This window comes from Phasianus colchicus, chromosome 4 (assembly GCF_987193195.1).
Source record: "Phasianus colchicus chromosome 4, bPhaCol1.hap1.1, whole genome shotgun sequence".
In the NCBI taxonomy this organism is placed as follows: Eukaryota; Metazoa; Chordata; class Aves; order Galliformes; family Phasianidae; genus Phasianus; species Phasianus colchicus.
This window is the reverse complement of record NC_143439.1, coordinates 35,184,916-35,197,000: the sequence shown is the minus strand read 5'-3', so window position 1 is coordinate 35,197,000 and position 12,085 is coordinate 35,184,916. Positions and strand designations below refer to the sequence as shown.

At 35.3% G+C, this 12,085-nt stretch overlaps 1 protein-coding gene across 11 annotated transcripts in view; it reads left to right on the top strand.

Moving 5' to 3' along the window:
- BLTP1 (bridge-like lipid transfer protein family member 1) overlaps positions 1 to 12,085 on the top strand; it is a 108,557-nt gene that overhangs the window by 71,129 nt on the left and 25,343 nt on the right. For 10 of the 11 annotated variants that reach the window (XM_031596854.2, XM_031596851.2, XM_031596856.2 and 7 more), the window contains 11 exons: positions 357 to 563; positions 693 to 931; positions 1,495 to 1,739; positions 2,438 to 2,543; positions 5,332 to 5,429; positions 5,719 to 5,904; positions 6,357 to 6,525; positions 7,053 to 7,264; positions 9,307 to 9,505; positions 10,068 to 10,127; positions 11,101 to 11,327. In XM_031596854.2, the coding sequence (XP_031452714.2) occupies positions 357 to 563; positions 693 to 931; positions 1,495 to 1,739; positions 2,438 to 2,543; positions 5,332 to 5,429; positions 5,719 to 5,904; positions 6,357 to 6,525; positions 7,053 to 7,264; positions 9,307 to 9,505; positions 10,068 to 10,127; positions 11,101 to 11,327 (1,948 nt within the window). Of the gene's footprint in view, positions 1 to 356; positions 564 to 692; positions 932 to 1,494; positions 1,740 to 2,437; positions 2,544 to 5,331; positions 5,430 to 5,718; positions 5,905 to 6,356; positions 6,526 to 7,052; positions 7,265 to 9,306; positions 9,506 to 10,067; positions 10,128 to 11,100; positions 11,328 to 11,831; positions 12,033 to 12,085 lie in introns of all 11 variants that reach the window. The other variant, XM_090139165.1, reaches the window with a different exon arrangement.

Below are 12,085 nucleotides of genomic sequence, written 5' to 3'. Positions count from 1 at the left end.
TCCTGAGAAGGAATTGAAATGGAAGGCTCTTGTTTATGAGTGTGAAAATTTGTCTCTGGATGTGCAGCCTAGTGTGTGTAAATTCAAATGATCTTAGATTATGCCAGAATAACAGTTTAGCAGGTATTGGTATTTTTGCAATGCATGCCTTGTGGGTTTCTTAAATATAGCATAGTTGTCTGTGGCATGTAGTGCATCTGTGTGTGTAAGTGAACAAAAAATTAATGTGTACGTAGTTTATAAACAAACACTTATCTGAATACCAGGAAATTAAGCTAATCTTAAAACCCATTTTAACATAAAGTTTTAACTATTTTGAAAGATTTGCAAATAAATCCTATTTCACTTTCTGTTAGAACTGTAGTGAAATGCAGTATTGCCAAATCCCAAGCCTTGTATAGTGCCCAGAGAGGGCTGAAAACAAACAACGCTGCTGTGGTCAAAGTTGGAGCCATCAGCATCAACATTCCACAGCACCCTGCCACGCTGCACAGCATGATGGTGCGCAGTTCTCACCAGCTGTCCAAGCAGATTTCAGATCTCATCAGGCAGCCATCAACTGCGTAAGTGTTCGTATGGCACGTCAGCATGCCACTCACTGAATGCCATCCGTTTATGGCATGGTGCTACTTTAAGCATATGAAAGTGCATTGTGTTAGAATGATATTTTCTTATCTTCATTGTGCATATAGCTCTCAGCCCACAAAAGAAGATGTTGCAACTCCATTGCCCTCTGAAAAGACTCCAACAAGTATTAATCAAACACCTGTTGAAACAAATGAATTTCCACAGCTGCCAGAAGGCTTAGAAAAGAAGCCTATAGTTCTTAAATTCAGTGCCATGATAGATGGCATAGCTATTGGAGCAGCACTCTTGCCCTCTCTAAAGGCAGAATATAAGATGGGAAGAATGCGGAGTCATGGAATGACAGGTAAGAATTCTCTGAAACTTTAAACATTACGGCTTTTAGTTTGGTCTTGACAAAAGAAACCAAGAGGACTGGATATTTCTGTAGTCACTGTGAGAGGTCTGGCTGTTGCTCTTGGCTTTTTTTTTTTTTTTTTTAATCTGAACTTCAATCAGATAGGGCCGTAAAGAGGATTTATGCTTTTATTACGTGATTACCAAATGCAGAATACAAAAATAGACTAAGAAATACATACATCGATAGGTACAGCTTTCTCCCACTATTAAAATCAGTTTATACTTGATTAATTGAATTTTGATTGCTAAGGCTACTCAGGAATACTCTTATAAGACCTCAGTGCTGATGAGCTAGTTTGACCCTCTGCTTCATCAAATTATAAAGTTGTCTTTGTTTTCTTTAAGAATTAAGATAATTCATATTCATGTGGGTGGATATGTATAGCTCTATAGACATACCCCTTTCAATAACATTTTAAGATTTTTTTTTAATTCTAAAAGTGTTCTTAAATTTAAGCATAAATATGTTTTTTTTTCCAGCTGATATTTTTCCCCATTTTTCTTTAACAGGTGCCCAGACAAGATTTAATTTTGAGCTTCCAAGTCATAGATTGCGCTTCACTTCAAAAGTCTCTGCCACTGATATGTCAACCATTCCTCCTTCTGCAAGTCTCAACCTTCCTCCTGTCACTATGTCAGGCAAATATATCATGGAAGAACATGATACTTACTCAGACCAAATATGGAGCATAGATGAACTGCCTGCTAAACAAGGCTATTACCTACAGGGGAACTACTTACGTTGTGTGGCTGAAGTAGGTGCTGAAAACAATAGATATCTTTGATAACTGTTCTTTTGTATTTCTGTTTGTGCATCTTCATCTTAGTTTAATTATCTGCTTTCTCCAGAATTCTCAAATTTACAAGTTGATCCAAATGCAACATCTGTAATTGCATGAAATAGAAACTGAACATTCTCAGTGTTTAGTTTGATGAGCAGCCAACATATTAAGCAAAGACACTATGTTTGGAAGGTTTTGAATATGTTATTTTGTGTAAACAAATAAGAAAGATATACATAAACTTTCCTTTTGTTTTTCTTTTTTGGAATGAATATTTCTCATCAGTCAAGTTAAGTAAAAGCATATCATGCTGATAATTCAAGTGTTATTTTAAACTGATAGCTTATGCTTCCGTATCAGATAATTGCTATACATTTTGCAAAAATGTGTATTTTTTAAAATCTAAAAATAAATATTTGAATGATTAGGTAGCTGCATAGGTGTAAGGAGCAACTAAATGTGACTTCAGCAAATCATTTAAAGTTTTATTTGTGTGATATTCTACTCACACGTTCTATTTGCATACCAGTTTCCACACTGTTGTTTTTTTTAAGACAAGAATGATTGGTCCTGAAAATATATATGCATAAGAGTTAAAAATATATTGTTTTAAAAACGTAGGTGTGACAACTGTTCTGAAGTTGTGGGTTTTTTTTTTTTTATTTCTGTAGGTTGGTTCCTTTGAACATAATCTCACAACTGATCTCTTGAATCATTTAGTATTTGTACAAAAAGTGTTCATGAAGGAGGTAAATGAAGTCATACAGAAAGTTTCAGGTAAGGAGAAGCACTTAAAATGAACTTTTATTAAACTGTGTTTGATGGCAACATTATGTGGTTCTCTGAATTTAATTCAGACACCATCATTTTGTGTCTAACACTGCATAGAAGGAAGCAGCAGAGTTTGAGTTTCAGGTAAGAACAGAGACTCTGGAAAATCTTGCAGCTGTTCCAGAGGCAGAATGTTTTACAGGGAAACATGATAGTTTTGACATGTTAATCCAAAGCTGCAAAATCTTGGTGCTGTCTCATTTCAGTGTGCAACGGAAATATCTGTGTTTATCTGTTTAGGCACAATCAGAGTTACAAAGCATTTATTTTCTAACAAACTAATGGACAAAAGGGTTTTTTTAGTTTATAGGCTGAATCAGAATTTGCACAGCATTTAATAATAGGTCCAATCACTTCCAGCTCTTCCTGTTAGAGACTTCATCTTCTCAGTCTGAAAGAGAATCAGAACTCTTTACTGATATGGGACTACTCTGGAGGGGAAAGAATGGACTGGAAATTTTGTTTTACAACTTAGATGTCCTTTGGTAGTTAAAAAAAAAAATACACAGTATTTACTGTGGGTATTATACAGTAAATGAGGAGGTGAACAGAAAAGCAAAGAAGTAAACTGTAGAAATGTTTTGGTGTTCTTTAGGTCAAAATAAGAATTCATAGGTGGGGACAAACAAATGAATATTAAAAAAGGAAAGCAATAACTAATATAAGCAATAACTAATATGTAAAATATATAGACTGTTTATTAATCAATAACAAAAATAAAGAAAAATAGGCAAAATAACTGTGAGAAATAAAGGAAATATGATTTTTATTACTTAAGGTTTTAAAGGCAGAAGGATATAGGAGAAAGGATGTTACTGATTAACAAACATGAATACATATTCAAGTGCGTGGAATTTCAAGTAGTTGGATTTTAATATGTTTCTAGTTATCTGAAAAGGCTATTATAGAAATAAAGTGACTACTTAGTGGAAAAATTCATTAATAATTGGAAACATTGGAAAGGTAATTTAGCAAGTGGTGTATAAGTGAAAGGAGTGTTTGTGTGTGTGTGTTTACACATTCAAACACACAGACATAAATGTACTTAATACAGCTCTGCAAGTCCAGATACACTCCAAAGATGCAGTGAAGGAAACTGAACATGTTCGAATTGCTGAATGCTAGGAAGAAACAAGTTCTATACTACCTTATGTTTGTTCCAGGCAAAATACATCAGCATTGCATAATAAGAGAACAGAACACTTGGGGAAAGAAAAAAACTTTAACATCTATCATTCTTCTTCTTTTTTTTTTTTTTTGAAAGAGCATAAAGTAGCAAAATAGGAAAGGTGTATTATATATATTATATCTTTTACAGCATTTCACAGTTTCATATATTCAGTCTCTTCTCTGTTTTTATGTGAGAGATTTATTATCATTTTTCAGACCATAAATTTGGGAGTAGTAGCCTGATGTTCTTTTGGATGTGATTGCTGCCTTCTGTACTGTGCTAATTCAGCAGGAGTATGGTCAGGCACCAGCAATCCAGACCTGGGGCCTGGGTGCTGAATGTGGAGCAATGGGGAAAAAAAAGACAGCTTTGTCCTTTGGATTTACAACAAAGTAATTTACATGGCTTGAGCTTCCCAATTAGCCTAGTAGACTGAAGTGGATTTCCTAAATATGATTTCTGTTTCAATAAAATACCAGTGGCTAGTTTTTACGCAAGGATAAACAACATTAGGTGGAGTTTCACAGATCACAATCTAATTAATGAACAGAGCACTGTAAAAACAGCTTCTAATATCTATGTGGATAATATATGGAAAAATCTTAACTCCGCATGCATCTCAGAGCCCTCAAGATCCTATTGCAGCTTTGCATGATCATAGTTGAGAATATTTAAGGGTGGTTAAAAAAGCCGAATCATATTTTTGGGTTTGAAGGGACCTTTATGTTCATCTAGTTCCACCCCCCTGCTATAGGCAGGGAGATCTCCTTCTGGACCAGGTTGCTCAAAGCCCATCCAGCCCATGCCACGAATGCTTCCAGGGAAGAGACATTCACATCATTGCCGCAGAGAGGAAAGACACTCAAATAAATATTGGGTGATAAAAACTTACTGTATGTAACATTTTAAAAATCCATGATTTAACTACCAGTTCTTACTACCAAATAACTAATTAGAAGAGTTGGCATTTTTCAAGAGAATTAATGGCATTAGCCTTTCCCAGTAACAACCTGTTCATGTAAAGTAGGATGGAATGTAGATCAGATCTTAAAGGGTAGCTAAGACAGAATTGCTGCTTGAACTTAGGGATGTATAACTTGGCATGAAATGTGCCAGGATGAGGAATTAAGTGCTAAATTAAATTGCCACAGAATACCTTCTTCTCCATTATTGAAAGATATTGATACGATTTCAGTGCCTCTTTCCGTGTATTTGGTTGGCGTTTACTTTGTACTATCAAATAATTTGAAAATATTTTTTTTTTTCCTTCACTAATATATTTTGAAAATGAGATTTTTAAGTTGCCTCACAGGCTTCAAGTCCTCTTGCAGAAAGTCTGATGAGTCTCTTTGTCTCCATTTCTAGAAGGGGACTATTAGCTACATTTAACAAGCTGAACCTACACTTTTGTATGTTGTGTCTTCAACCTATATCTGTTTTTATAAAACTTTAGCAAATTACTGATAGAAATGAGGCTTAATTCAATGTCACTTTCTTAAAACCTATTTGTTTTACAGTGTTTTCTGTGTTAAAACTCTGACTTTGTGTATTTATTGTGTATAGGAGGTGAGCAGCCAATACCTCTTTGGAATGAACATGATGGCACAAGTGATGGAGAAAAACCAAAAATTCTTCTTTATTCATTGAGCCTGCAGTTTAAGGTAACCTTATAATGATAAAACAATGGCTCTAGATGCTATTAATGGTGGAATAGTTTGGTTTACACCTGAAAGCTAACTGAATCAAGAATACTCTGCATGAAGAATTTCGAGTTTGGTTGCAGTAATTTTATAGCTTATTAAGGTTTTGCTGTGAAAAATCATTATGCCTTTTTTTTTTCTTCTTTTTTTAGATGCAAGGTGAAAAAGATTTCTTGTTTTATTCCCCCCACTTCTCTTTTTGCCTTTGAGCCACATTTTAATTTCCTCCTGTGTTTTCCTTATTCATTAGGGGATTCAAGTGACGGCTACAACACCCTCGATGCGAGCTGTAAGATTTGAAACTGGATTGATAGAACTTGAACTCTCAAACAGACTTCAAACCAAAGCAATGCCTGGAAGTAGCAGCTACCTCAAACTGTTTGGGAAATGCCAAGTGGATTTAAATCTGGCACTAGGACAGATTGTTAAACATCAGGTTGGTGTTCACCATCTTTCCATATGCTGTTCAGACTTAGTAGAGCATGATTTAGAAACGCAGAACTGAACCAACTGATGGTTTTGTTTTCTTTGTTCTGATGAAACAATTGAGTAGGTATCACCTGGAATCACTAATTCTATGATACAGAAATATTTTGTGTTGCCTAGACACGAATAAAAGTTTTAGAATCTAGACGTGGTATCACAACAAATAATCTGAATTTAACATTTTATGATAAATAAGAAAAATCACACTGTGATTAGAAACTAATGGGAGGAAATTGATTATCCTCAAAGAAGATTTGGATCAAAAAAGTAAAGGGGAAAGGAGAGATTTTTACTTCTTGTTGTAATTCTACATTTTGTCAAAAAGACTAACTTATTTCTTCCCTTCCCTGACCTCCTCCCTGCTATGAACTTCTCCTCCTCTCCACTTCTGATCATTCTAAGGTTTATGAAGAAGCTGGCTCAGACTTTCATCAAGTCGCCTATTTTAAGACAAGAATTGGATTAAGAAATGCTCTCCGAGAAGAAATCAGTGGCTCATCGGATAGAGAAGCTGTCCTTATTACTTTGAACAGACCAATTGTTTTTGCTCAGCCTGTGGCCTTTGATAGAGGTATGGAAGAGACAATTGCTGCAAAATTTCTTTTCATAGAAAGCAAGCTACTTTATTTTTACTTTTAGTGGTTTGTTTTTTTTTCACAAATAGGCTTGCATATTCGAGATTCAGTTTATTTCATGCCAAACAAATGTTTAATGAAATATAATAGCTGGGATATTTATAGGAGATCGGCTGCTTGCCAACAGATTAAAAATTCCTCATGTCAAAAATCTGATTTAGTGAGATGATTAATTCTCAGGTAGTTTGGAGGAATATGCTTTTGTAAGTCTTTCTGAAACTGAGAACAGCATTGTTTTCTATATTTTAGTGCATTAACCAACTTTTGCTGGTTTTGTCTTTTGCCCCATGAATCTCAAGTACATCCTGAGTATGTGTATGTGTGTATGTGCACTCATGCCCATTGCTAAGCATTCACAGCATAAACATAATGGAGAAACAGTACAAATAAAAAAAAAAACAGATGTGTTTGGGTTTTTTTGTATGAGTTCATTTCAACCAAGCATTCTGGTTTCTTCCTAAAGCTGTGCTATTCTGGCTGAACTACAAGGCTGCATATGACAACTGGAATGAGCAGAGAATGGCTTTGCATAAAGATATTCATATGGCCACAAAAGAAGTAGTAGACATGCTGCCTGGAATCCAGCAAACCTCTGCACAGGCTTTTGGGACTCTATTTCTTCAGCTGACTGTAAATGACTTAGGAATTTGCCTACCCATCACAAACACACCTCAGGTAATCAAAGTATCTGAAGCAGTGTGGCTGTTGAGTCTGTTGAAGTACCCATTTTTATGTGGTATATGGCTTTTATGTACAGAAATGTAATTTTTTGTTACACCAATGAAAAAGTTGTAGGATGTTGATAATTGCAGTGGTGATAGCGTTCATGATGGAAATGGTGTTCTAACTTATGACAAGACAAAGTTATGCATGCTCCAGCTGGTCCCTCTGTTTTGGGGAAATGTAGTGGATTCTCATTTATGCCATATACCTTTGAAAAGTACACGGAAATGTTCATGTGGCTCATATTTCCTTGAAAACTTGCATCAGAAATTTCAACTGATCTTTTTCATATGATTAAAATAGAAAGCCTTTTTAAAATGCTCAAATGAACTGTTTGTTGTTTAATCAAAACAAGGAATGACAGTATGAATTACTACTCGATATTTGTTTTTCAAGCAGATACTTTCATTTAAGAATTCAGACTAGGTTATAGAAAGAGATGTAACTGTAGTCGCTGGCATGAAGTATATCATAGGGCAGGGAAATTCTAATATGTTATACATGATAATGTATTTTTTCATGTGCTGTTAACTAGTTCATGTGTTAAAGTAATGCATAGTGCATCGTGCAGTGTGTTAATGCAACTCATTCTGTAAGGAAATGTATGTTGTATTATGTTTCTGGTTTCCCCTGCTGTCTTAAGTTTAATGAGAAACAGCTCAGTGGAGCATCTGAAGGGTTGTGCTTTGTGGCCTCACAGCAGTCCTTTCACAGGCTGTGCAGGTTTCTGAGTTTCTGGGCAACCAGTACAGCATGTTGCAGGACATTTCCTCAGTTCTGACACGCAAATCTGAATACTGATTCTTTCTTCAGATAAATAGGAAGGCAGCTAAATCAGTGGTCTTCGTTTTCTTGGAAGTATGAAGCTTTATTCTCAGTTATGGAGCAATTCTTTGTAATCTATATTCCTTTTATTCGTCCTGCCTTAGAAATAACTGCAGTTCTGTCTGTCTCTTCATATGTCAAAGTACGATCAGCACCTCCTAACCACGAAATAGAAAACACTACATTGCCTGTTGACAACAGTTTAAAAAATAAAATACATATAACAGTGGAGCATTATAAGGATAGATAGTGCAATATAGCTTCAAGAGAAAACCTTGAATTCAGAGACTGTTCCAATGTCGAATAGGGAATATTCTTAAAGGGAAATAATTCCAGAACAGAAATGACTAATTTTAATGACTTAGAAAAGAATACTCATAATACATTTAAATATACAGGAGTAATGAGGCAATAACCAAGAACTCATAATGACATAGTATTGTGATACTTAATGTTGTATCTGGCAGCTGCAGACAAAGCAGCTGGTATTTTATGCTTTTATGTTAAAAAAAAAAAAAAAAAGAGAGAGTAAATTCTTAAAAAAAATCTGGTTAATAAAGCTGTATATAAAACAGTATGTTTGCAATATATATGTTGTATAAAAAGAAGTATAGCTTTAGAAAAGGGAGTATGTGGGCTTTTTTTTTTTTTGCCATGGGACAAAATGATAGACTATCGTATACAAAGAGCTGGAAATTAATCAGAAATCTGTGTATTCAGTACTCTATATCATTGTAGATAACAAAATAAACACCAAAAAATCTTTCAAGTCTTGAAGCTGCTTTTCATCATCACTTGATCAATTTACAGCCTTTTCTTTTTTTACAGACTAAAGCCCTGAAATTTTGTTCTGTGCTTAGGAGGTCAAATGGTTCATAGCACTTGAGTATCTAGTCCATGATCAAATATGGATTTTCTTGCTTTTTCCAGATGAGGTCAACTTCCATTGCCCTAATGTGATTGCAACGTAGGCATGTTTGCTAGAAAACAGCAATTCAAGACGTTATATGGAAGGATGTGATACTTTTGAAACTTTGTGCAGAGAAGGGAAAATACAAAAAGATATGAGAAAGGGATCAGTTTTCTGATAGGAAAAGATGAACACTAAGCGTGTAGTCAGTATTCAACTTCTCAATTTTGAGTGAAATCTCTCTGATATTATTTTCTAGTCTAACCATACAGCTGATCTTGATACCGGCTCTGCTTTAGTCCTGACCATTGAGAGCACATTAATCACTGCCTGCTCCTCAGAGTCTTTAGTAAGCAAAGGTCACTTTAAAAACTTCTGTATCCGCTTCGCTGATGGCTTTGAGACAAGTTGGGATGACTGGAAACCAGAAATAAGAGGAGATCTAGTCATGAATGCATGTAAGTAAGATTTCATACTGCACAACAGAATTGCAGATATAAATCTCTGTTTACCCTTTGTTGCTCCTTTTTAAACTACTGAGCATTCCCCACAAAGAAAAACTTTTGGCTTTTTGAAAGGAAAATAATTTGAATCTAGAAGGTCGTCTTACTGTTAAAACATGTTGCTTTCCCGTATTAAGGGACTCTGTCTTACTTTAAGAATTAATTTTAAGTTTTGTCTGATAAATGTTCGAAGAATTCGGTGTATTGCATTTATATGATGTTATAAGGTCCCAGAAAGTTTTTAGTGTTTTAATACAGATGATTTTCATTTATATCAGACTGAAGGTTCTAGACTTCATGTGAAATTTCAAGTTGATATGAACTTGGATGTTATCTTGTAAATTCACTTTACCAAATATGAACAAAGGAATTCAGTGGGAATTAAAACTAAAAATCCAGTCTGCTATGCTTAAGCCTTGATTATGGAGCACAAGAGACTTGAGGGGGAATCTGGAAAGGCTGGTCTAAAGCAACTTTCAAACTGTCTGCCTAACCTACTCATGTGCTTTATATGCAGGTGTTGTGCCAGATGGTACGTATGAAGTATGTTCTAGGACAACAGGACAAGCTGCAGCAGGTAATATACTTTTTAATAATTAAATTCAGATATAAATAAAAGATTCATAAAACAGGAAAAATAAATGCTTTAATAACTGTGTGGTAACTTAATTGATGTGCGCTTTTCTGTGTTTTTAAGTTGGTTCCTTGATTGGATAGTAGTTCATTGTAACAGCTGTGTTGTCCTAGTTCTTCCTGATACAGTTCCTGCTATTCCCATGCTTTCTCCTCCCAGCCACACCTGCTGAGTTCTGACACACTTCAAAAATAAGTAACACTGTCTGTCTTAGTCATTATACCTGCAGCTTGATGATTCTCTTCTATTTGCCCAAATGTTGCATCTGCAGTGTCCCTTATATACATAGTTTTACTCACAATGGTTCCTCACTTGTTTTTCAGTGTTGAGGAGATTTAGGAATAAAATATGTGCTGCAGTTAATAAAAATTTATCTTGGGTGGAATTCTGAATTGAGAGAAACTTAGTGAATTCATTTAGAAGGAAAAAAATACATTCTGTAGTTCTGCTTTTCACAAGTTCTGGATTTCGGTGATACAAGGTGTGGCACTCATTAGAAAAATCCTGGGAAGACATGGTATTCAGCTGACATGCTATACCTACATCATCCTCCGGCCTCACTGTTCAAGGACTTGACACTTTTAAAAGAGAAAAAAAATGGGGGAAGAGGGGGAAGGGGATTAAAGAAGTCTGCATTCTTTTCTTGCAGATGAACATCCTTTAGACTTCCTGCTATTGGAAATCCTGTTTTCGTTGTTATCTTTGCTGAAGGGTATTTAATTTCATTAGATTTGTCTATGTACATAATTTTTTGAAGAAATAATAACTTAGTAGCTGCAAAGTTGTAGCAACAAGATGTGGGATAGATTTTCCTCAAAGTTGTTCCCAAGTGGACAGTAAAGACATTTCTTCATAACTGATAAATGCTGTCTTATCTAACTGGTTAAACATACTTTTTTTCTTTTAATAAATTCAGAAAGTAGTAGTGCTGGAACCTGGACACTGAATGTATTATGGAAGATGTGTGGTATTGATGTTCATATGGATCCTAACATTGGGAAAAGACTGAATGCTTTAGGCAACACCCTCACAACGCTGACAGGAGAAGAAGATATTGATGATATTGCTGACCTCAACTCTGTAAACATAGCTGACTTGTCAGATGAGGATGAAGTTGACACTATGTCTCCTACTATACATGCAGTAAGTGAATCAACCAAAATACGTATTATTGATTGCAATGAGCTTGACAAAGTTTTCAGTCAGAAGGAAAGGTCTTAGTCTTGAGTTTTTTGAGTTGAACTTGCTAGTCTCATAGCTTGTGTGATTCATGTTTCAAACAAACAAAAAAATCTGTTAGTTTTCTAATGCCATATTTCAAACACAGGAAGTCACAGATCATATTTCCACTGGTGTTATCTAGAATTTGAATTTGGAAACACGGAGATAACTAACTTCAGGTGCCTGAACTGGAAAAGCTGTAGCTATATTTATGTTCTCCTACATTTTCTTATAGATGTATAGGGTATACTACTAAGATAAACAAACGAAAGAAACTTCTTCTGGTACATCTACCTAATAATCTACTGATCTTGTTTTTCAATTTCACATAGAACTATTTTAATAGGTATTCCATTGTAAATGTCTCTTGCCTGCCACCGGTGAACATTTCATCTCAGAACACTAATGTTCCTGTTTGTTGTTTAGAAATCAGGTGGAGGTTCATTTTGTGGAGATGCACGCAAGCTAACATTTGGGCAGCGGATTGTAAATCACCTGCTGGGTTTGAGTCCCACAAACCAACGATACTCTGTTCCTGTAGAATATCTGTTGGGGTCAGCGAACTGTGATTCTCTTCAGTCTAGCAGATCACATATGAAAGCAGGCAGATCCTGCTCATGGGGACATGTATGTAGTAGCTAAATTGTGTCTAACTGAATGATGGGGTTTGGATCACTGGA